At 31.4% G+C, this 24344-nt stretch overlaps 2 protein-coding genes across 4 annotated transcripts in view; both read left to right on the top strand.

Annotated features, from left to right (window-relative positions):
• LOC105204369 (MATH and LRR domain-containing protein PFE0570w) overlaps positions 1-24344 on the top strand; it is a 46785-nt gene that overhangs the window by 17243 nt on the left and 5198 nt on the right. Inside the window, exons 1-9 of one of the 3 annotated variants that reach the window (XR_005575648.1) lie at positions 10696-11562; positions 11620-11735; positions 11830-12069; positions 15255-15368; positions 15440-15586; positions 18248-18434; positions 18545-18817; positions 18896-23504; positions 23702-23934. Coding sequence is in view for 2 of the 3 variants with exons in the window: in XM_039454118.1 (XP_039310052.1) it covers positions 11998-12069; positions 15255-15368; positions 15440-15586; positions 18248-18434; positions 18545-18817; positions 18896-23504 (5402 nt within the window). In the remaining variant the exon portion in view is untranslated. Of the gene's footprint in view, positions 1-10695; positions 11563-11619; positions 11736-11829; positions 12070-15254; positions 15369-15439; positions 15587-18247; positions 18435-18544; positions 18818-18895; positions 23505-23701; positions 23935-24344 lie in introns of those variants that run through there. The other 2 variants (XM_039454117.1, XM_039454118.1) reach the window with 2 other exon arrangements.
• Positions 7471-8841, top strand: LOC113004624 (sentrin-specific protease 3-like). Its single transcript, XM_026138529.1, has one exon. The coding sequence runs from the start codon at positions 7471-7473 to the stop codon at positions 8839-8841; it is 1371 nt and encodes a 456-aa protein (XP_025994314.1).

The raw sequence follows: 24344 nt of genomic DNA, 5'->3' as shown, positions 1-24344 counted from the left end.
TTGTCAGAAATAAACATAAAGATTATCATAAAAAAATTAAGATATATTTTGCCTAAAGTAATTAGAAGGATTATGATGATTGAAAAGACACTTAAAGATGATACTTATATATTTTTTCATACTATATAAGAAATTATTTAAAATCTGATACAACAAAAATAAAAATTATAATAAAAAATGTAACTAGATTAGTCTTCATCGCTGTCTTCATTTACTACGACACTAACTTTTTCACTAATGAACAGACGACTAAGTATCTCAGCAGGTTTTACAATTTTCGCCAAATATCGAGCGTACGATAAATAATATATGATAGCAGCAATGTGTGAGCAACATCCAACAGTGCGTCTACCATTTGCACAATCACAACAATATCAAGTTATTCCAGAAATATCGTTCTTATCTGGCTGATATTTAATAAAACACCGATATGTCTTCGAATTAGTATGTCGAGATCTGACTTCAAACTTGATAATATTAGTAATTTTTAAATAATGAAATGTGATTGTTCCGTTTTCATCCATCATCTCAGCTAAATACGATACAGCTTGAGACCTTTGATATGATCCTGTGAAAAGAATTTTAAGTTCTTGCTCCGTTAATTCAGGAAAATCAGTCAATTGGTCTGAAGTTATTATCGCAAAGGAAACTTTTCTTCTTGCCCAACGATTAGTTTCTACCTCCGAGGCTAAAGTATTATCTTGATCTTTTTTTGAGTTCACGGCAGCAATAATTTTTTCTGAAAGATCGAGATCAGAATCAAGTCTTGTACCAAATTCATTATGCAGAAAACAAGCGATTCGACAAAAAACCCCAGTTTTTGGAAGCAATTTATTATCTAGTTTATGATCTAACAGCCTAAACTTCTGTTTAATGTCGCCATGTACTGCTTCAACAACCCAACGAATTTTGGTAACGAAACGGGATTCATTTGATTCATCTGTAGTCAACTGATTGCGTTTTCCTTTGAGAGCAGGCATTAGCGCTTTGAACCCTAATTCTTCTAAGTATACAATCACATCACGAAAGCCACGATCAACTACAATAATGTCATCTTTTTTCAGCAACTTAATCAGACCATCAGGATCATTTAAAATGACTCTCATAATTTCAGCATCGTTCATATTAGCTGTATATGGCCCAAGCATATCTATAACAAAACCATTTGTAGTGCATATTGTGAATGGTTTGCACAGAGGGACTTTCTTCTGACCAGAATATGATTTCCTTTGGTATTCATTATTCTCACTTTTTTGATGACGAATATATGTTCCATCGCAAATGAATATCAACTGGTCATCTTTTATTTGATACAATTTTTTGACAGTATTTGACGTATTAGTGAGTAATGTCTCCCTACTGATAGCATTAATTCCAAAATACTGAGGCAAAACATCTTTTTCAAACGAAGATATTACTTCATTACAGTAGTCGGATACCATTTGTTCCCGAACTAATCCAAAAACAGAAGATATTACTGCATTCGAATTTCCGGTTCGTAATTTGAATAAAAAAATAACAAGAGCTTGAATGACATTACGATTCACTTCACAAGCAATTTGTAATTGCTCTTTTGTTATTTTTCTTGACACAATTCCGTATTTTCTTTAAAATTTAATATCCATGTTGCTAGCTTTAAATAAAGGAAGATCGATTTGTGCTTTGGCTTCTAGTGCCCATTGTCGTAGATCCACATCGTGAATAATTCTTTTTTCATCATTAGCTTCTTTAAAATTTTGTAAGACATATTCGGAAATATGCAACTTCTTTTCTCTACTGGTACCTCCCTTTTGTATGTAATATTCCCATTGATATAGTTGCCGCATAGACTTCAACTTCTTAAATTTTTGTTTTACCGTTTGAAAAGAATACCGCCCTCTTTTTGCACTTTTCCAAAATTCAACAGTTCTTCTTTTATAGCCATCATCGATCATTTCCCGTTCTTCTGATATACAACTTCTGTTGGATTATTGTCTTCATCTTCTTCGAGTTCTTTTATTTCGTCATCCACGATAAAATCTGCCTCAAAAAATTCTGATTCCCAATAATTTTCAAATTCTAATGTAGTATCAGTTTCAATATCTAACATTTCATTCATTGAAGGTTGTATATTATCCTTTATCATATCGTGTAGTTCGATTTCTCTATCGTTTACAGGTGTTTCCGGAATTTTTAAAAATTTGAAAAAAAATAATTAACATATTGAGAATATTTGCAGGATTCACTTGTACCGTTTTGACAATTTCCACTGTTTAACTTTGTACTTGAACTCGTTATACTTACTCGTTACACTTGCTGATTATGTGTTATATTAAATTTATTGCAAGTTTTCTGTGACTTATATAGTAATATCAAGTGATACCACTGTATTTTTATCAGGCACGTACATAAAAATATCATTACGTTAATTAATTTCATCAGTCAAGCACGTTCATCACATGTTATATAAAAATGTTCGTACTTGATCGATACAATTAATCAACGTGACAATAATTTCATTTTTAATTGAAATTATTGTCACGTTGATTAATTGTATCAATCAAGTACGAACATTTTTATATTACATATGATGTACGTGCTTGACTGATGAAATTAATTATCGTGACGATAGCGTTATTTTTATGTACGTGCCTGATGGGAATAAATGATATAGTGAAGTCTAATTAATATTACTATATAAGTCACAGAAATCTTCCAATAAATTTACTATAAAGCATAATCAGCAACTGTAACAAGTAAGTATGAGTGCAAAGTCAAACAATGCAAATTATCAAAATGGTTCAAGTAAATTCTGCAAATATTTTGAATATGTTAATTATTTTTTTATGAAATTTCAAAAATTTGTCGTATAATTACTACCTTAGTATTAATAACAAGATTTACAATTAGTTATAAAATAATCAATATAATAAATATATGCATTGCTGTTTATAATAAAAAAATGTGCTTATACATTACAGGAAATATATAGCACCATAAGTCATTTTGATATCATGGAAATATCGAAATTCGTGTAGATTTAAAATAAAAAAAATTTAATATTTTATAGCATTATAACATAAAAGATATTTTGTCATATAAAAGTTAAGTAAATTTTTATGTAATAATAATATATCTTTTAAGAAAGTGAGGACGGCATTTGAAATTCGTGCATTAAAAAATAAAGAATGGAATAAAGAATGGATTAGACATACTGGAGAAACCACTATAAGAAAAGCGCATTATGTTAATCTACCTCATAACAGATGGTGTGGAAATAATCACTTTCTTAACAATTACGTTTTTAAAAAGTTTTAAAAGTTTTATATTATGATGTTGAAGCTAGCAGCGGATTCGCAGCAGCAGATTCGTCAAAGCAGGGATTCTCATTCAAAATAAAATACATAAGAAACTTTGACATATAAAGGCAAACTAGCAAGTAACTGCACGAAATACACTTATACGCTTCTAAATAGATCAGACTATCCAGAACAATTAACAAAAATGCGCAGGTCTACTAAATTGTTTAAATTATATAACGAGTTATTGCAAAAACAGGAAAACGAAGTCTCGGTCGGGGCTGAAAATTTTTTTAGAACATCTTTATAGCCTTCTAAATCAATCCCGACTAGTAAGAAAAATTAAAAAAAATGCGCACGGCTACGAAAAATTATTTAAACAATATAAAATTTATTGCAAAAATAGGAAAACGAAGTCTCGGTCGGGGCTGAAAATTTTTTTAGAATATCTTTATAGCCTTCTAAATCAATCCCGACTAGTAAGAAAAATTAAAAAAAATGCGCTCGGCTACGAAAAATTATTTAAACAATATAAAATTTATTGCAAAAATAGAAAAACGAAGTCTCGGTCGGGGCTGAAAATTTTTTTAGAACATCTTTATAGCCTTCTAAATCAATCCCGACTAGTAAGAAAAATTAAAAAAAATGCGCTCGGCTACGAAAAATTATTTAAACAATATAAAATTTATTGCAAAAATAGGAAAACGAAGTCTTGGTCGGGGCTGAAAATTTTTTTAGAACATCTTTATAGCCTTCTAAATCAATCCCGACTAGTAAGAAAAATAAAAAAAAAATGCGCACGGCTACGAAAAATTATTTAAACAATATAAAATTTATTGCAAAAACAGGAAAACGAAGTCTCGGTCGGGGCTGAAAATTTTTTTAGAACATCTTTATAGCCTTCTAAATCAATCCCGACTAGTAAGAAAAATTAAAAAAAATGCGCACGGCTACGAAAAATTATTTAAACAATATAAAATTTATTGCAAAAATAGGAAAACGAAGTCTCGGTCGGGGCTGAAAATTTTTTTAGAACATCTTTATAGCCTTCTAAATCAATCCCGACTAGTAAGAAAAATTAAAAAAAATGCGCACGGCTACAAAAAATTATTTAAACAATTAAATTGTACACTACTTTAAATATTCTTTTGAATTACTTTTATTTCTAATTTTACAACTAGAATTCTTAATGTTTCTAATAATTAAATGAAGATTAACATTAAATTATACGATGTGTTTCAAACACGTACAGTATTCCGCGGCACTTGTATATGTTGCTGGTGTTTTTCGTAATAAATTAATAAAATCGCTGTCTTTGCATTTTTTTTTGACCGGTTCGACTTTGTTTCCCTCGAAAACAGTCACAATTTCATCAACAATTTCATCAAAAATCCACTGTCGGATTTTCAGCGTATCATCTTCAATAAAATATAGTATTTTACTTGTGCATATAATGTTTCCTTAATCGCAAACTTATTTATTACAATCTTTATTATGTATAGAAAATGTTGCTTTCTTGTTTGCCAATTTAGAACATTTGGTTATAGCTAAATAGTGGAAATCACTTTAGAAACTGTATTGAACGATAGCACGGGTGATATAAAAAGTTATTGTTAAGCTTATAATTATATTATAAGTGTTAAGGTAAATTTTAACATATTTAATATTTGTATATAACAGATTTTCATAAATAATATATTAATAATAAAAGTTTTAATATTTAGTTATTAAACAAAGGTAACTTATTTAAAAAATGTAATATTTTATACAATGATTATTCGTTTCGTAAGACGCAATCCCAGTACAATTTTTTATTGGCTCCTGAGTTCACGCGCGCTCGGCGGCTCGACCGTACGGCGGCGGGGACCTCGAAGTGGGGGACTCCACGGTAGTGGGGAAATAGTAGGCGTCGCTTCGAGAATCGGCCCGAAAAGGACAACCGATTCCGTGGTCTGCTCTAGCCAACTTTTTACGCCCACATCTTTCTGGACTCAAGCGATTGTCGCGGAAAAAGAACAAAATTTTGTTTTGTAAATTATACATAGTAGCAAATCTCCTCTTGCTGTAGTCAATAAAATACTTTGGGAAACTTTTATGATTATTCATCTTCAAATTACTGATTATTCAATGTAATTTTTATTCTTTTAATTCTGATTTTCTTGTATAATATTATCGTTTTTATAATTATAATTTTCAATTTTATGGGGCTCATTTTTTATCTTGATTTTAACTTTCATCATGTTTGTTTCGATAGACATAATAGCGGACACAATCTGGCAATATAATCCACATGGAGATTATATTGCTATCATTAATACTTTGTTATCATCACCTCGCACGGGTTCAGTTTGGTTAGAGTTTTCCGCCCAGATTCTGAAAGGCTATGATATCAGATCCATAAAAAAACATGTTCAGAAAATACATAACATGGTACACAGAAATAAATGTAGAATAATTGAAATTTTGAAAAGCAAATATGAAAAGAATAAGAATAATAATGACAATGTGACAGGAAATAACAATGTAGTCGATTTTTATGACGTTTCCCAATCCAGTTGTGATATTTGTGTAAGCAGCTACAGTACTACCAGTAATGATTCAGTCTCGGATGCAATTCATGATATACTGAAAAATACTTCAAATTCATCTGATATCGAGATGATTGATATAAATCCGTCGGACGAAACTTTAGTAACCTCAGATGTAAATGGAAAAATGACAGTAATATCTTCTCCACTCAAAAAAAAAAGTATTAATCGGGACCGTTACATTACCAGTGCAGTTTTTCGACAAATTTTGGGTAGAGAATAGTGAGTCTCTCAAGAAAGGATGGACTCACGAAATCAATAAGTATTTTGAGACATTAAATAGTTTATGCGTATTAAGTTTCACATATCACAAATTGCAGTATGGGAAAAGAAAGACAAAATTCTTACCTTTCAAGGCCGTTGCAAAATGTAAGATGCAAGGATGTTGCAAATATATTTTCGTAATTAACGATCCCATAAAAATAAATGTTTCATGTCCACTTCAAATATTTCAAATAGGTGAATTTAATCACAGTAAGAATGAAATTCATCGGCGATTTTATTCTGGGGAAATACGATACAAGTTAGGCGAGCAATTGGAAAAAAAGAATGCTTGCATTCTAGCGGGAAACATGATGTCGGAAGTCAGTGAAGACACATTGAAGTCCGGAAATAGAAACCATGCTCCATCGGCAATGTTATTAAATAAAATAGCTAGTGACGACAAGAAGAAGTTTGATCTCGATGAGAATTTTCATTTATTTATTGTAAAATTAAAAAATAAATTTGATTCTGAAGAAACTTGGATTGGAAAAATAATTAATGGTTTTATACAAGGTTATTCGGTATATCCATCCTTTTCGATAACTTTATTTTCAGAGAGACAAGTTCGTCTTGTCATAGATGAAATGCAGTCAGGATATGTGTGTCTTCATTTCGACGCTACTGGCACAATATTTGCGCAGCCTCCTGATAGCGATAAGAGGCCATTTTATTATTGTTTAGTAATTGCAGGCGGCAAAGATTCAATCCCAATTGCTCCACTTGAATTTATTACGTGTGGTCATGATGTGTACAACATTGAAAAATGTTTAGAAATATTTGTTTCGGCATTAAAAAAATTAACCACAAAACGTCCTCTTGTATCTCACGTGGAGACTGATTTTAGTAAAGCATTGATCCAAGCAACCTGCAAAGCTTTCAATAACATGGATATCAATATATACTTGCGACTTGTATGGGATCACGTTCACGTAAACAGTGGAATTCCATTTCCATTGACAATTATTCATGTTTGTTCAAGTCACCTAATAAAAGCAGCTATTAAAAGAATAAAAACTTTTACACCTGAAAAAACTGTACAAAGTCTGTTGAGGTTTGCAATAGTTCAAATGATTCACAAAAGTGACTTAAAGGATGCAGTCCATGTATTTAAAATAGTATGTTATTTATTTGGACGAAAGAATACATGCGAAGAGCACGAAACTTACATAGAACAACTATTTGATACCAAATCTTATGATTTTACGTGTAGCAGAGAAATTGTATTTGAGGAATTTGATAGTGCTTTTATTTATTATAAAACTCAACGGGAGCAGTCTAAATTTTATAAACTTTTTAAACAAGAATATAACTACATATTACAATTACCAGACAACGACGGTATGAAGAATCATCTATTCGTTCCACAATTTATGACGTATTTGATAGATGAATTACTGCCATATTACCCTCTGTGGTCCGCGATTCTGATCAAAGAGTTTGATATTCGGAGACATTTGAACGCTGCTGTCGAGAATTGGCATAAGATCATAAAACATTATCTCTTTGACGGTAAAATGCGCCAATTAATACCCAGAGCTATAAATACATTAGCAAAAAATGTACATAATCGGTTACTACAGAGAAAATATGGCACCCGAACAACGAGGCAAATGAAAAATAGTGAGTTCAACATTAAAGCGCAGTCTAAAGAAACAGATATTCGAGGGGAAAAAATAGTTGTGAAAGAGACTTCGGATAATGAACTAGATTTAGACCTCCAAACAGAAAACTGGTGTCGAAACATAAAATCGATGATGCCATACAGTGCCTGCTTCGCTAATTTTCAGAAATCTCTAATACCAACCAAGAAAAAAAGTTCCATTGAAAAATATGTAGTAAAATGTGACGATAAGATCGGTAAAAAACATATCTCGCCGAATACCTGTGGAATCTCAAATCCGTGGCTTGAAACTAACATAGATATTTATCCCGAAAACTGGAGATTACTGTCATTTTATGTATCAAACATATTAATAAATGAGCAAAGTTTGATGTCATTGTTGCCAAATACTAAAATTGACGATAATATTATTAATAGTTTTTTAAACATTAGTAATTCGACCAGTATTGAAAAAGAACCACTTATTTTTGATCCACAGTTTTTTGTGCCGTTATTAGACGAATCAAAAAGATTTGGCTTCTTTAGATGGGCCCAAAAAATTAAAGCATGGACATATAAAATTTGGTTATTGCCTAAATGTGAAAACGATCATTGGACACTTTTGTTAATAGTGTTTCCAAGAAGTTTAATAGTCTACTTTGACTCATTACACGGAACACCTTCCAAGAAACTCATGCGCAGACTTTGTGGATTTATAGATAAACTATTCGGCAACAAAGGTTTGCCCTCCTTTGACTGGAAGAATTGGACATTGTATTGCCCTACCGATATCCCCAGTCAAATTACATCAACTGGTGCCGGAGTTAATTGTGGTGCCCATGTTTGCGTTTGGGGATATATCATATGTACAAGTAGAATATTAGTTTTTACTGAAGAAGATATGCTGAACATCCGAAAATGGATTTTTGATGAAATTGTTGGAGCATGCGGAAAAAACATATCCACTACAGTAACTGTTTTCGAGGGAAACAAAGTCGATCCAGTCAAACATGAATCCAAAGACAGCGATTTAATTAAATTATCACGACAAGCACCAGCATCATCAACAAGTACCGTTGAATACTGTGCGTGTTTGAAACACATGGTATAATTTAATAAAGCATACATTCATGTATTCCTGAACGTGAGAGGCAAGGGGACTCACGTGAATCAAGCACCCCAAACGTGAGAGGCCAGGGGACTCACGTGAATCCAGCACCCCAAACGTGAGAGGCAAGGGGACTCACGTGAATCAAGCACCCCAAACGTGAGAGGCCAGGGGACTCACGTGAATCAAGCACCCCAAACGTGAGAGGCAAGGGGACTCACGTGAATCAAGCACCCCAAACGTGAGAGGCCAGGGGACTCACGTGAATCCAGCACCCCAAACGTGAGAGGCAAGGGGACTCACGTGAATCAAGCACCTCAATGGAATGAAATTCTCGTCACGTCCACGTCGTTCATTCTGGATAATGCTAAGCACGAGAAAATGCATACAGTCAATCTGGACCTGATTGATCATTAAACATAATCAATCCAGTTAATAAAAAAAAAGCAGAGTACATGAAACTTTGACTCCCCTTTTCCTCCCCCATACACATACGTACGCACGTATGCACACACCCACACACAAGATTAAAACCTCCACATGGTACATCTTGAGTAAAGCTGATGCTGGCGGTACTGTAACTTTCAAGCCTCATAACTCGGAAAGTACTTAACAAAAATAAACTTATTTGCTCTTCACACTAGCTATTAGATTCTGGAATTAGAAATAGGGTGTTCCATTTAGAAGGCTATAAAGATGTTCTAAAAAAATTTTCAGCCCCGACCGAGACTTCGTTTTCCTATTTTTGCAATAAATTTTATATTGTTTAAATAATTTTTCGTAGCCGTGCGCATTTTTTTTAATTTTTCTTACTAGTCGGGATTGATTTAGAAGGCTATAAAGATGTTCTAAAAAAATTTTCAGCCCCGACCGAGACTTCGTTTTCCTATTTTTGCAATAAATTTTATATTGTTTAAATAATTTTTCGTAGCCGTGCGCATTTTTTTAATTTTTCTTACTAGTCGGGATTGATTTAGAAGGCTATAAAGATGTTCTAAAAAAATTTTCAGCCCCGACCGAGACTTCGTTTTCCTGTTTTTGCAATAAATTTTATATTGTTTAAATAATTTTTCGTAGCCGTGCGCATTTTTTTTAATTTTTCTTACTAGTCGGGATTGATTTAGAAGGCTATAAAGATGTTCTAAAAAAATTTTCAGCCCCGACCGAGACTTCGTTTTCCTATTTTTGCAATAAATTTTATATTGTTTAAATAATTTTTCGTAGCCGTGCGCATTTTTTTTAATTTTTCTTACTAGTCGGGATTGATTTAGAAGGCTATAAAGATGTTCTAAAAAAATTTTCAGCCCCGACCGAGACTTCGTTTTCCTGTTTTTGCAATAACTCGTTATATAATTTAAACAATTTAGTAGACCTGCGCATTTTTGTTAATTGTTCTGGATAGTCTGATCTATTTAGAAGCGTATAAGTGTATTTCGTGCAGTTACTTGCTAGTTTGCCTTTATATGTCAAAGTTTCTTATGTATTTTATTTTGAATGAGAATCCCTGCTTTGACGAATCTGCTGCTGCGAATCCGCTGCTAGCTTCAACATCATTTTTATATTACCAAAAAACGGTTTTAAGGGGTGAAATCAGTCTTCATGTGTAAAGCAATTTTCAGCTTTTTTCACTATATATCAAAAATTATTCAAAATATAAAAAAATGTTTTATGCGAAAGTTTCACACTTAAATTAATAATATTTATGTTTTTGGATTTACACAACTTTTACTTTTTGTTTGTTATCTACAAAATAAAAAAAATTGATAACAATTTGTTCAATGTTGTTTCAACGTTACAGCAAAATTAACAATTAATGTCGTAAAATCAACATAGATTCAATATTGAAAAAACATTCACACTTCAACATTCAACATTGCAATGTTTCTACAATATCTCCGCAATATTGCATTGCAATTTGTAAAATTGCTGCAATGTTGTTACAATATTCTTTGCTATATAGGTAAACGTCTGTAACAAAAACACTAGTCATTTTAAAGCTTTTTGCTTGTGGAAACTTTTGATCAGTGAGTCAAGAACTACAAGTAAAGTTCTAACCAATTTCACCGAGAGCCAAAAACCCAATTGTTTTGTACGGGGTCCTTTCTCACGATAGACCCGACAGAAATCGTTGAACTTTTCCGCGCTTGTTGAAAACGCTACAGATGCTCGGCTGCGTTTCATTTAGATGCTCATGCGTAATTAAACTTCGTTCTATCTTCTTTCCACATATATATAACGAATGATAAAGATAAAATAAAGCTTACAACGCGTGAGCGTCCAAATGGAACGCAGCCTTTGGCAGCAAGGATGGGAGCAAAATATTATGGCTGCTTTCACTTCGTTTCGCGCTCACAGCGCTTGTAAATATCATTTATCCTTGTTTAATATTTATAAATAAGAAGGACGAAATGATGCTTACAGTGCGTGAGCATTACATAAGTTATACTGTGACGTGGCGTCCAAAGCAAACACCCTATAACGTATTTATGATGTCATATTTAAGCCTAGTGCAGACTGCACGCAGCAAGCAGTAGGCGTCATGCAACAGACTTCGTTGATTGGCTGCTGCTCGACGCAGTCGACACTGAGCCCCTTGCTGCGTGCAGTCTGCACTAGACTTTACTGCTGAAATACTTCGAAGCGTGTGATTGACCGTACTCCAAACATTTCAAGTCATTTGTAGCTGTTTGTAGCGAAACTTTGACTGCACCTAGTATCTTGTCGGTAAGATCAATTATTATTCTACCCAAAGCACTGCTAACAATATACTAACTTTTTCAGAATTATTACGTTTGATGCTATTGTGCATTGTTATTGCGCATGTGTAAGGATTTCTGTGGCAGTAGGTGCCGTTGGTGGTAGCGACATCACTCAACACGTGTAAACAAAGATAGCCGGTAAAGTTACATTCAAAATCGTAATTTTTAAATTAATTCTGTATTGTGCATTGCGAAAAATTAATAATCTTTCCGATCATTTTTGAATCATTAGGACAACAGTGAAGAAAAGTGTATGAAACATGCGGAATCGTTGCATATCCATGCTCATAAGATTAACAGGTTTATCGTAAAAACCTTATATGAAACCATATATGAATAAAAAACAGGAGAAAAACAGGAAGGAGAGACAGCTTTCTTCACATCTGAGTTTCTCTCAAAGATGGATTACGTGCTGAAACGATTGAACGAGAAGGATGATCGGCCCATTGTCCTTAATGAGCGTAGTCGTTCTGTAAGTAATCTCCGATTTACATTGAACAACTCAAGAGTGAACGCGACTAAATACCGATTAGTTTATCCAATAATCTTGTCGATACCTACCCTGACAACATAAAGTTTAAATTTGAATCATAAAACGTCTTTATAAGACTTCTTTTGGAAATGTGTTTTAACTCTGCTTTACTTATGGAGTGTACAGAACACCTCAACCTTGTAAATTTACTACAATTTACCTTATAATTTTGCATTTATTTATCTAAAAGTTGCATAAAATAGTATCATTCTTTAATTATAAATAAAAAAACAAAAATTAATATATTACATTAGAATGTCAGAAATACTCTGCATGAGTAAAGCAGGATTAGTATTGTTCTACAGTCTAACCTTGTTTTAAGAAGCCCTAAGGCTTAAGGTCGTGAGAAATTTACTAACAGTCAAATGTGAGAAGAACAATCACTTATAGTTGGTCAATTTTTTACAGCCTTACGGCTTGTTAAAGTAAAATTGTGGACCAACACTTAAAGATGCCTTAAAGACATCTTATGATTTGATTTTAGACTTTGTGTTGTTTAAGTACACATTTTCTTAATATTCATGTCTATCAATATAAACTGACTTTGATTTTCTGTACACATATATTATTCTTTGGCACCTTTTCTTTCTAAAACTTATAAAATATACTTTTTATTCTATGTTTTTGTTTAGTATCTGCAATCTGGTTAATATAATAAATAAATTTTACATATATATATATATATATATATGTATGTATGTATGTAGGCATGTGTGTCTGTATATATATATATATATATATATATATATATATACACATGCCTACATACATATATATATCAAGAGGAGTGGTTTCATCTAGCGCCAAGTACATGCAAAGCAAAGAGAGACCGAGCTTTTTTTATGCGAATCAGCGGCTTCCAAGCATATAAGATTATCAGGTCTCAGTAAGCTGAATCGATCAAGTTCTGAGTAATCTCAAATGATAGCTTGGAAAAAATTGCATAATAAAGTGTTTTAATTTATATATAGTGTATATGTATATATTATTACACACAAATATGCACAAGGATGAGTCAGTGTACTACAAATTAACTTGAGCTAAAAATCTGGTATGCAGGCTACAAGGAAATGGAAGGAATATCACAAAAATGTCTATAATTTTCTACTAATGTAGAAATTAACTTCAATTTTGCATTGATTTACTTTATTTTTTTTTAATTTTTCGAACTAAAAAATGATTAAAAAATAATTAACTTTTTATACACACAATTTGATGTGAACAATATATAGCACTATATAGCACTGAATATTGCATGTAAAGTTTTCAGAAAAGTTTCAACTTTCCACATTTTATGTACAATTTTGAAAGAATTCTGCAAAATATTAAATGAAATATTGCAACAGAATTATTTTTTAAATTCTGTGATGTAAAATGCTGCAATAGAAATATTTCTAAAATTTCTGAAATGCAGTGAATTTGAATATATACTTAAATAAAACAAAAAGTTATGACATCAAAATGACGTCAAAATAATTCTAAAATGTTTATTAAAAGTCACTTTTTGAGTCATCAGTCATGACTCATTTTTCTTATTTTGATTTTATTGTGACTTGTTTTAATTGTATATGGCCTATGATAATAACAGAACAACCCAAGCAGAATAACAAAATGACATCAAAGTGATTCACAATTGTGTCAAAATGACATTAAAATGAATCGTAATTGATTGAAAAATGACTTTTAATGATCATTATGTAATTACTTTGACATCATTTTGATGTCGTGATGACTCCTTGTTCTGCTTGGGAATAGATTGTACACTGTACAATTTGTATAATTACACACATACACAGGTACAATTGTATAAGTGTGATTTTTTTGAAGTATATAAAAATTTAACTAGATAGATTTCAAAATAATTTGTTGGACCATCAAAATAATTATGAAGGAAGTTCAAGCATGATGAGCAATATAGTAAAAAATGTTGATAGTTTAGCAACCAGCTTGAATGTTCTACATAATTATTTTAATTTAACATAATTATTTTCAAATCTGTATTTAGTTAAATTTTTATATGTTTTAGCTTTATCTCCATGTTTTTTTTTATAATTAGATTATGAGATGGTAATACTAATGGATTGAGCATTAGTAATAAAAATTTAAAGTCTACATTTGAATATTCAACTGTCTTTGAAAAGTTTAAAATAAACTTTTTTAAATTAAAAAATTATTTTAAATTTTTCAAAAAAGTTGAATATTTAAATTTGTATTTTGAATTTTTATTTTATATAATAATATTAGTATAAGAATGTTAATTAGTACAAGAATGCTATAAAATATTATTATCATGTTTATAGAATATCTATAGTCTGTTCTCACTCCTTATAATTGGAAACATTTTGGAATAAAAAATAATAAAATACAATCATGTCAAGAAGTTCTTTTAAGGGAGTTAAGAGTATTCCCTCAAAATGATTAAACATATTGAGATAGGTTTTATAGTCACCCTAAATATTATGCATTTTTTTTAATTAAACATTTCAGAATTTATATTTATTATATTAATCAAATTACAAATTAAGTAAACGTGTACAAAAAGTAAAAAGAACTAAGTATATTTTATATATAATTTTTAAACTTTTTAGTATTTACAATCCAGTGAATGTAATGCATTTAAGTGTTATTTCTAAAATATTTTAAATTTATTTGAAAATAAAGCTATGAAATAATATATAAATAATAGAGAAAAAAGGAAATAATTCCATATGTAGAATATTATATATTCTGATTTGCTATATTTATTAATTTATTAAGATTGGATGTGTGTGTGTGTGTGCGTGTGCTTGTGCGCGCGCGCGCGCGCGTGTGTGTGTGTGTGTGTGTGTGCGCGCGTGCGCGCGTGTGTGTACATGTATATACATACTTGTTAATTACAACATGTACACATATTTATCGCATAAGATCTTTTAGATACAGTTATACAACAGATATAATTGAAATGCTTACCACATTATTGTTTTTAATTTTTTTTAATACTTGTAAAAATAATAAAAATTTACTCATTAGAAATGTCATAACTCAGTATGTAGAGAAGGTGCCAAGAAACAATGTGTATACAGTTTTAACAATTTTCTTGTATATATAAATATATGCTATCTCTAAACTCTGTTTATTATTTTCAGTATACTTGTGGTAGGGGCCAAGAAAATGATATCATTTGCTTTAGTTTGCATGTATCTCGTAGACATTGTATTTTTTTTCGAGACAATGAGAACTTGTATATCACGGACTTGCGGGTATGTATGGTGAATATATCAATACCGATGCATTTATAAGTTGAATATTGTTTAATGATTTTTTCATTTAGAGTGCAAATGGCGTTTTTGTTAATGGAGAGGAAAAACAGCCTTATCAAATGATCAGATTAAATGATAACGATGTCATTGGAATTGGTTGTCCAAATATTGATCCAAGTAACGATGCACTGTACACTTATAATGTTTGCACCGTTAAGGTAGGACGTTTTCAGAATTAACACTTTGGCAGCTGCTGTAACGTATACGTGACTTCGCTAATCAATGGTGGCACGTAGACGTGATTTTGCTTTTGTAGTCTTTGTTCACATTTTAAGGGAATCCTAACGCAAATTATTATTAACATTTTTTAATTAGACGATAACTTTAAATTGACTTTTTTTGCAAAATTAGAAATTTTTTTATAGAATTAAGGATGTTCGGCTATATTATACCAAGATTATTAAGATTTTAAAAATTGCAGTTTTTAAGTTTTTTCCTAAATGAAAATTTTTGTCATGAAGTTCAGTCATAAAACCAACTGCAGAAAAACTAAACGAATAATTTAGCTTATGTGGCATAAATGACTGTATTTTGCTACAGTTTTAGGTACATTTTAGGTAAATAACTTTAAACGAGTAAGTGGAACCAAATAAACTTTTGTATGAACATTTATTAGAGTTTTATTAATATATGTAAAAAATTTAATTTAATTTGTAATACTACTTGGTTGTCATATTTGCAAATAAATACATTTTATATAAGATTCAAAAGAAAACAAAAAAATTTTAAATAACTTTTAAACTTGTAAAAAAATTGTGTTCAAATTTTATATAAATACTCAGACTTAATAATAAAACAATTTATATTGTTAATTGAAATTGTTACATTTTTAAAATACTTTGAGTTATGTTATACATTAAAGCACAAAAATGAAGAAGGCAAAGGATGATTCCATGTTAATAATAAAAAATTAAAAAATTTTTTTAATATAGGGGCAAGTGGGGTAAGTCGGACCTATTTTGCAGTTTTTGAAGGCGCAAATAAAGTTCGATCTTAAAACTGAAAATGCTGTTGGATAGATAATTTAATTCTCTTCATCTTTGCTTTAAATCATTTTGACATATCTCTCACCTGTGTTGAACTATAATGGAAAATGTAAAAACGCTATTTTCAGTCCGATTCGGAACTACTGATTCCAAATTAAACCACTCCCTGGTCCAAATTAGACAGTTCTATCTTTATTGACTTTTAAATAGAGTTTTAAAAGATTTTAATATATTTTTTTTTTTTTAATATTGAGTAAAAATGAGCAATTTGACAGTAAAAAATAAAAATTTTATTAAAAAAATAAATTAATGATAATTTATTAGACGTTTCCCGATTATGTTATGATATTGTTATTATATAATTAGAGTTGAAATCAATAAAATTTAATTATTCCGAATCTGATGACTCATAATATTTTACTAATTTAACATTTCTAGGACTAGGATTTAGTTGACCGATCACCAGTGCTACGATCAAATTGCAATTTTGATGTAAAACTCTGATTTAGACACGAGTACTTTCAAATTTTGGAACAAATTTTACAATAAACTGCAAAAGTAATCATAAAATGATTGATATTTTTGAATTTTACTTTGTTGTCGCCTCAGCTACAAGCATTTCCGCGTAGTAACAATCACGCCACAAGTAACTGTTGCTCCGGAAATGCAAGCTAGCAAAATAGGCCGTTGCGTGAGCGATCAAAGCCGAACTTTGCACTAACCATATATGATCACGCCGAAAATGCAATGACCATATATGATAACGTTAACGGCCGATACCCCATCATTAAACAGTATGTATTAGGCTGCCTAATGATGGATCATCGGAGTTTGACTTAAGACCGAGCAGACACGTTACGTCCGAGCAGGATTACCTTGTCGAGTCACGTGATACCAACGCACTTGACAAGTGTAAAACAGTTCAAATATATACATTTAACATTGGAACACAAAGAGGGTATACAGTCACTAACCGGCCACATAATGTCATTTACATTGACATCCTCCTTGTGGGCTCCAACCCTTCGAACACCGACCGCGAATGATATACTATTATTATGTTATAACCGACCAGAGGTACAACAACACTCTTTAATTATTTTAAATCAATTGTCTTTCAAAATTTTAGTACCTTTTAAATAATTATTTACAAGTATTTTCTTTTTTTTTTAAATTTTTACACGATGGCTGAAAATACATATTCGCGTCTATTCTCTAAATATTATGACAGAACTGTCAAACTGCTGTCACATGTTCGGTGTTTTATAAAGACTTTACATTATAAATGGCACGCAAATTTACTTAACCATATTCATTTAAATTAAAAAAATTTCTATTTGGAACATGTCCGATTTAGGTCACTTTCGCTTATATTAAAATATGTTTAAAAAATTATTTTTATTATTTCTCTTTGCTGAAATTTCTTTTTGCTTTCTTCCTATGAATACTTCAATTGTGTAAAAGAATTTGGAATTTTACTCTGCTCTCTAAAGTTAGTTCAGAGATATTTTATAATAAAAAAATGTAATTTGCTTTAGTATTTTTTTAAATCTAATTATATTGTAATTGTTTTAAATGTCTATTTTGATTGTTTTGGTTTTTCTCTTTACAAAAATATTTTTTATTAATAAAAATAAATAAAAAGTGTTATTCAAATAAATAATGTTATTATACAATTAAAAAGCTATTGTTCAATGTTTCATTTTGAACAAATATTGCATTTTGCGAAAAATGATGGCGGTAAGGAGTATGTTCGTCAAAATGTTGATACATAATGGTCTTTGTAGAAATTTAATGTTTGTCATTAAATTTGTATTGTCTAATTTTTTTTAGTCACCCATTTTTGATGAAGAAGAAATCGCATCACATACAATTTCTGTCAATAATACATTGAAAGAAAATATATCTGCTTCTTCTGCAAATCATTCTTGTAGAAAAAGATCTGGATCAATATGTGATAATGAAACGATAAGACCAAATAAAGTACATAAACATGATTCTAATGTTAATTCTTCAAAAGGTAAATTCCTATGTTCAAAAGAAACGAGTAAAAACAAATTTAAATTTTGCAATATTCTATAATAAATCACGTTCTAATAAACTTTTTATTTAATTAAATTTTTGTTACAGGAATGAATTCTAATTTATCTCCTGATAATCAGCGATCACACAACAGTAACAGTACTAATAATTTAGAAACTAAATATGATACTATAGATATAAGTGAAGAAGATGATGATATTGAAATAATTCATGCATCACTAGCAAAAGAAGTAAAGAATAATACTGAGAATTTTAATCTTAAATCTACAAAACATTTAAATGACACTAGCAAATCGGATTGTAAGAAAATGAATGTTTCTAATACTGAAAATAACAATGATGGTGATGTTAATTATGGAGGTATAAATAAAAAATTTAGTTACTTAAGAATTATATAAGAAAATATTGATAAATAAAACAATGCATTATACTTTACAGAGAACTCAAAAAATGTTATATGTACGGATAATCAAAGCATTAAATATGAAATGGAACTACAAATAACAGATGATGAAGGGGCAAACGAGGCAGCTGTTGAGCACAATAAATCATCGAACAAATTAAAGAAAAAAGTAAAACATGAACCAAATACGCGATTTTCAGTTATGGATGTTGTTGATCTGAGTGACAGTGAGGAAGGGATATTTCCATGTTCCCAGTTATTTGATATTAAATGCGAAGATAATACAGAAAATCAAGTAGAGAATAAGCAGGAATGTGTCAACGATGATGAACCAAATACCGAGAGTATTGGTGTATTATATGTCGACGATGAAGTCATTATTTTAACGGATAACGAAGATGAAGATGATGATAATCCATGGTTGGAACGATTATCTAGAAGTCAGTTACTTAACGAGGATGTAAAGCCTGTCTTGTGTGATGGGATCGTAAAGGATGAAATTGATTTGGGAATTTGGACTGATGAGGATATAGATGAACAATCCAAAACATCGTGTACTTCTCAAGTTTCTTGCAATAAAGAAACGTCTCATGAACCACGTGCAAGCGTTAGTGTTAAAGCTAAACGCAAAGAAAATAATTATAATACTAATTTACCGACAACAGAAGAGAACGCGATGTATGTAGAGGCCAGTCTTTTTAATAAATCTGTTACGAAAGATATTGATAAAAGCAAACAAACTGATTTGAATATTGATGATAAAAGCGACAACGTTGAAACTAAAAACAAAAAGGATGATTGTACTATTAATTTACCAATGACAGAAGTAGATCCAATGGATGTTGACGATACTAGTCTTTCTAATAAATTTAGGAAAGATATTGATAAAAGCAATCAATTTGACATTAATATTAATAACAAAAGCCACGATGTTACAACTAAAAACAAAAAGAATGATAATACTAATTTGCCGATAACACAATTAGAAGCAATGGATGTAGACAAAGATCTTTTTAGTAAGGCTAGCACGAAAGGCAAACAGATTACTGATAAGAAAAGCAAACAAAAAACAGATCATAGTATTAATTTACCGACAACACAAGTAGAAGCAATGGATATAGACAAAGCTCCTTTTAGTGAGGCTAGCACGAAAAGCAAACAGATTACTGAAGTGGATTCGATGGATGTCGACGAGGCTAGTCCTTCTAATGAATTTATTACGAAAGATGTTGATAAAAGCAATCAAATTGATGTTAATATTAATGACAAAAGCCACGATGTTAAAATTAAAAACAATAAGAAAGATAATACTAATTTGCCGACAACACAAGTAGAAGCAATGGATGTAGACAAAGATCCTTCTAGTAAGGCTAGCACGAAAGGCAAAAAGATTATTGATAAGAAAAACAAACAAAAAGCAGATGCGAAAAAAGATATAGAATCAGATAAGCAAACAATAGAAAGTGTGAAGCAAAAATTACTTGCAAAGTCAGTAACCAAAAGACAGATTCCAATAATAGAACCATTATGTTTATCTTCAAGAAAAAGGCGATCTGAGCAAAGCAAAGATAAAACAACAAAAGTACGTGACACTTCACAATCAAAATTAACAGAAGAACAGAATGTGTCGAAATTAAAAGAAAAAATTAATGATAACTTTTATGCTAAGGAACAAAAGCATCGCAAGGAGAAATCTAAATCTGCGGTTGACAGTCACTTATCAAATGAAATAAAACCTGGATCATCAATTTCTAAGGACGAAAAAAAGAAAATAATCGAACAGAGAAAGATGAAGTTAAAGGAGATTGCTGCGGAAGAGAAGAGACCGTCTGCTGAAAACGATCAAAGTATTAAACGTAGAAATAAACCGAGAGCTAAAATATCTTTAAAAAATCGTGGCGACTTTCTTATTGAGCAAGAATCACAAGTATCTAAATCGCTTCCAGATAAATCTGCAAAATCACCAAAATTGAATGAAGATCGAGCACCACAAACATCTAAATCGCTTCCAGATAAATCCGCAAAATTACCAAAATTGAATGAAGATCGAGAACCACAAGCATCTAAGTCGCTTACAGATAAATCCATAAAATCGAGTGATGATCAATCAAAGCGATCGTCGGACAAAGACATGATAAAAAAGTCCAGGACTTCCAACAAGAAAACACAAGAATTGCGTCAGAAAATAGATGTTTCTAAGAATACAGTAAACAATATTACTGCATCATTGCGACAATCCTTACATTTAGATGACATAAGCACTCCGTCTGGACAACGCATACTGGATTCCAAAGTAACCGGTGATAAAAAGAAACACAGTAGTAAGGATAGCACAAAAGGTAATGACGTGAATGTCAATCCTAATATCAAAGTATCAGAATCCCAAAATAGGTTAATTGAACACCGTTCTGGGATGCAAAAAGAAAATTTCTCACCAAACAATTTAAAACCAGCACTCGTGAAATCTAGCAAGAAACCTCAGAACAAAAAAAGAGTGTCTTTTTCTAACAAATTGGAAACACGGGAGTTTCAAATTGATCACAGCAATACTTTAAATAAATTGGTGGGGAAAGATGCACCTATACCCACAAATAAATTAACAAGGACAAAATCCGTAACTTATTCAACTTTTGAAACCCATAAACCGATTCAAACTCCGAAATTGGAGGAGTTCTTGGGGCGCATTTTTAGGTGGAATCCTGTATGGCTCGAAGAGCAACGCTACAACCGATGGGTTGATCCACCGATAGTGTCAGAGAATGAACTTCACTGTATGAAACTATCTTACGATTCCTATAAACAGTATTATGATGTTGCGATGCCTCTCTTGTTACTAGAGATGTGGTGTATCATGACAAAAGATTTTGAAGAGAGTCACAAAAATAAGAAACGACGTACCGTAATGTGTTCTACAATCGAGAATTCTAGTATGCGTACCCCGATACCATCAACCGGTTTATTCCTGACTACATTGTCTCTTGAGGCACTAGTCAGTAAAGAAGATTTAAATAAACAAACTCATCCTATTTATGGAGATTTGGTATGTTTTGAATACTTTAGAACCACAAACGGAAAACAAAGCTGCCATAGAATATTTGCATACATCAACAATATGCAGTATACGGTTATCAAAAACTTTACACATTATAATAGGGATTTAAGGAATCACGTCGACAATCCACATGCTGTGTTAACGTACACTTTACTGACGCGGCCTCTCGAGTATAACATCCCTGTAAATACTGTGCAAAGGATCAGAACGGTCATGTATTTACGGTCGAATATCAGAATGGTGCAGGCATTACAATACCTTCCTCACTCACCTTTGATGGAATTTATTGTGAATCCACAGATTGAGAAATATCAGTTAACACCCTTCAATAATCAATACACATCTTCCTCGTTAGTAACAAAAGCTGATTTAAATCAAAAGCAATTGGAGGCCGTATTTAGAGTCACAGACACTGTACTAAAGAAAGAGGCAAAATTGTGCTTCATTCAGGGCCCGCCGGGGACAGGCAAGACCAAAGTTATCGTGAATCTGGTAACTCAGATATTATTTGGTGAAGGTCAAGACAAAAAATCTTCGAGAATCCTAATTTGTGCACCGTCCAATACCGCTATCGATGAAATTGTGATAAGACTTTTAAATATCAGGTCCACTCTCAAACAGAAACGTTTTAAGATGGTACGCATTGGGCAATTAGATTCTATGCATCCAAAGGTTAGAAACATTTCCGTGACAGAATTGGCAGAACGACATCTAATGCATTTAATTAAATCACAAATGACACATCAATTAAATAGTAGTCCCATTTGCACTAAAGACATTTCGATTTTACATGCGCGTATTAAATCACTTGAAACCGAGCTTGAAAGTATCCAAAATGACGAAAACAAAAGGAAATCACTGAGGCGTGAACTACTTGAAACGTCGATGCAGTGTGAATTTTTAAAATCTGGTAAATCGATAGAAGAGTTCAATCTGAAGGATCGCGTCAAATCTCAACGTGTGGCAGAAAACCTAATACTCACAGGTGCCAATATAATTGCCTGTACACTTTCGTCTTGTTACACCAACCAAATGGAGTCAATCTTTGGTGGTCACAAAGAAAGGATATCTGTATGCATTGTCGATGAAGCGACGCAGAGCTGCGAAGCAGAGACTCTGATACCATTGATGTTAGGAGTGAATACATTGGTTTTAGTGGGCGATCCGAATCAATTACCCGCAACCATTTTAAGCCAACGCGCAAAGAAGTTGGGACTAGATCAATCGGTATTTTCGAGAATACAAAACGTCTTTGCGTCTCAATTGAACAGTCCAATTATCATGTTGAACACACAATATCGTATGGATTATGCAATCTCATATTGGCCGAATAAATATTTTTATGGCGGAAGATTGAAAAATTTTACGGATTTTAAAAAGAATTTTCCATTTCATGCCTATAGAGTGTTAAATCATAATTTCACTCAGAATGACGATAAATTTTCCAACACCACTGAAGCGGAATTTGTAGCCAATATAATTTTTACCATGCTAATGTATATAAAATGGGAAACAAGTGAACATATTACGCTCGGAGTTCTCACGCCGTACAATAATCAACGGAATCTTGTGCTAAATAAAATAAATGAAAAGTAAGTTTTGTATATACCCATACAGCATAAAATAATTGCAGAAATATTTCATTACAAAGTTGTAATATTACAGAAATGTCGCAAAATATGAGAGCAACATTGAAGCAATGTTCGCTTTTAGAAATATTACAATATAATAAGTTTTAGTGTTTCTGATAATATTTCAGTTATTATATTAACACATTTTTATGTAACAGGAATACCATGTTTTTGAATTAATTTATATACAGAAAAACTGAACAGAAGGGTGTTACGAAAAGGCCTATTTTTGTTATGCTCAAAGAAAGTAAAACACATTTTATAGTTTTTAAGACGATAAATTTAATGGTGCTAAAATTCCTACGTGATATGATGGGAATATAGAAAATTGCGTTTAAATCTGGTGACGCTGCAACCTTGTGCGAGATAGGACGCAACGTTTCATATATCGGTAGGATGATACTTAATGTTTTGATATTAAAAATACAGAATATTTTACAAAAATGTTATATACACACCGATCCCGTAAAATACGTAAACACATTTCCGGGTTTGGGAGATTTTTTTCAACGTTGAGAAGTTATAACTTTAATTCCAATCAATATTTTTCAACAATTTTTTTTTAAATGAAAGTTTAAAATCTCAGAAATGCATAAACGGCATTGCCGAAAAATGATTTATTGTGAAGTTATAAAGAAAAAACCATTAGGCAAAAATGAAAAATTGTTCAAAAATACTTTTCTTTTAAAAAATCATATCTTCGCAATCAAAAACTTTTAAGAACTTTAAAACACAGCGTTTTAAAGCTAAAGAGTCATACTTTAAAAAAAAAGTACGGCAATCATTGTTTTTAAAAAATAT

Source organism: Solenopsis invicta, chromosome 10, assembly GCF_016802725.1.
Source record: "Solenopsis invicta isolate M01_SB chromosome 10, UNIL_Sinv_3.0, whole genome shotgun sequence".
Classification (NCBI taxonomy): Eukaryota; Metazoa; Arthropoda; class Insecta; order Hymenoptera; family Formicidae; genus Solenopsis; species Solenopsis invicta.
Note: the sequence above shows the minus strand (reverse complement) of the source record. Positions and strands in the feature narration are given on the sequence as shown.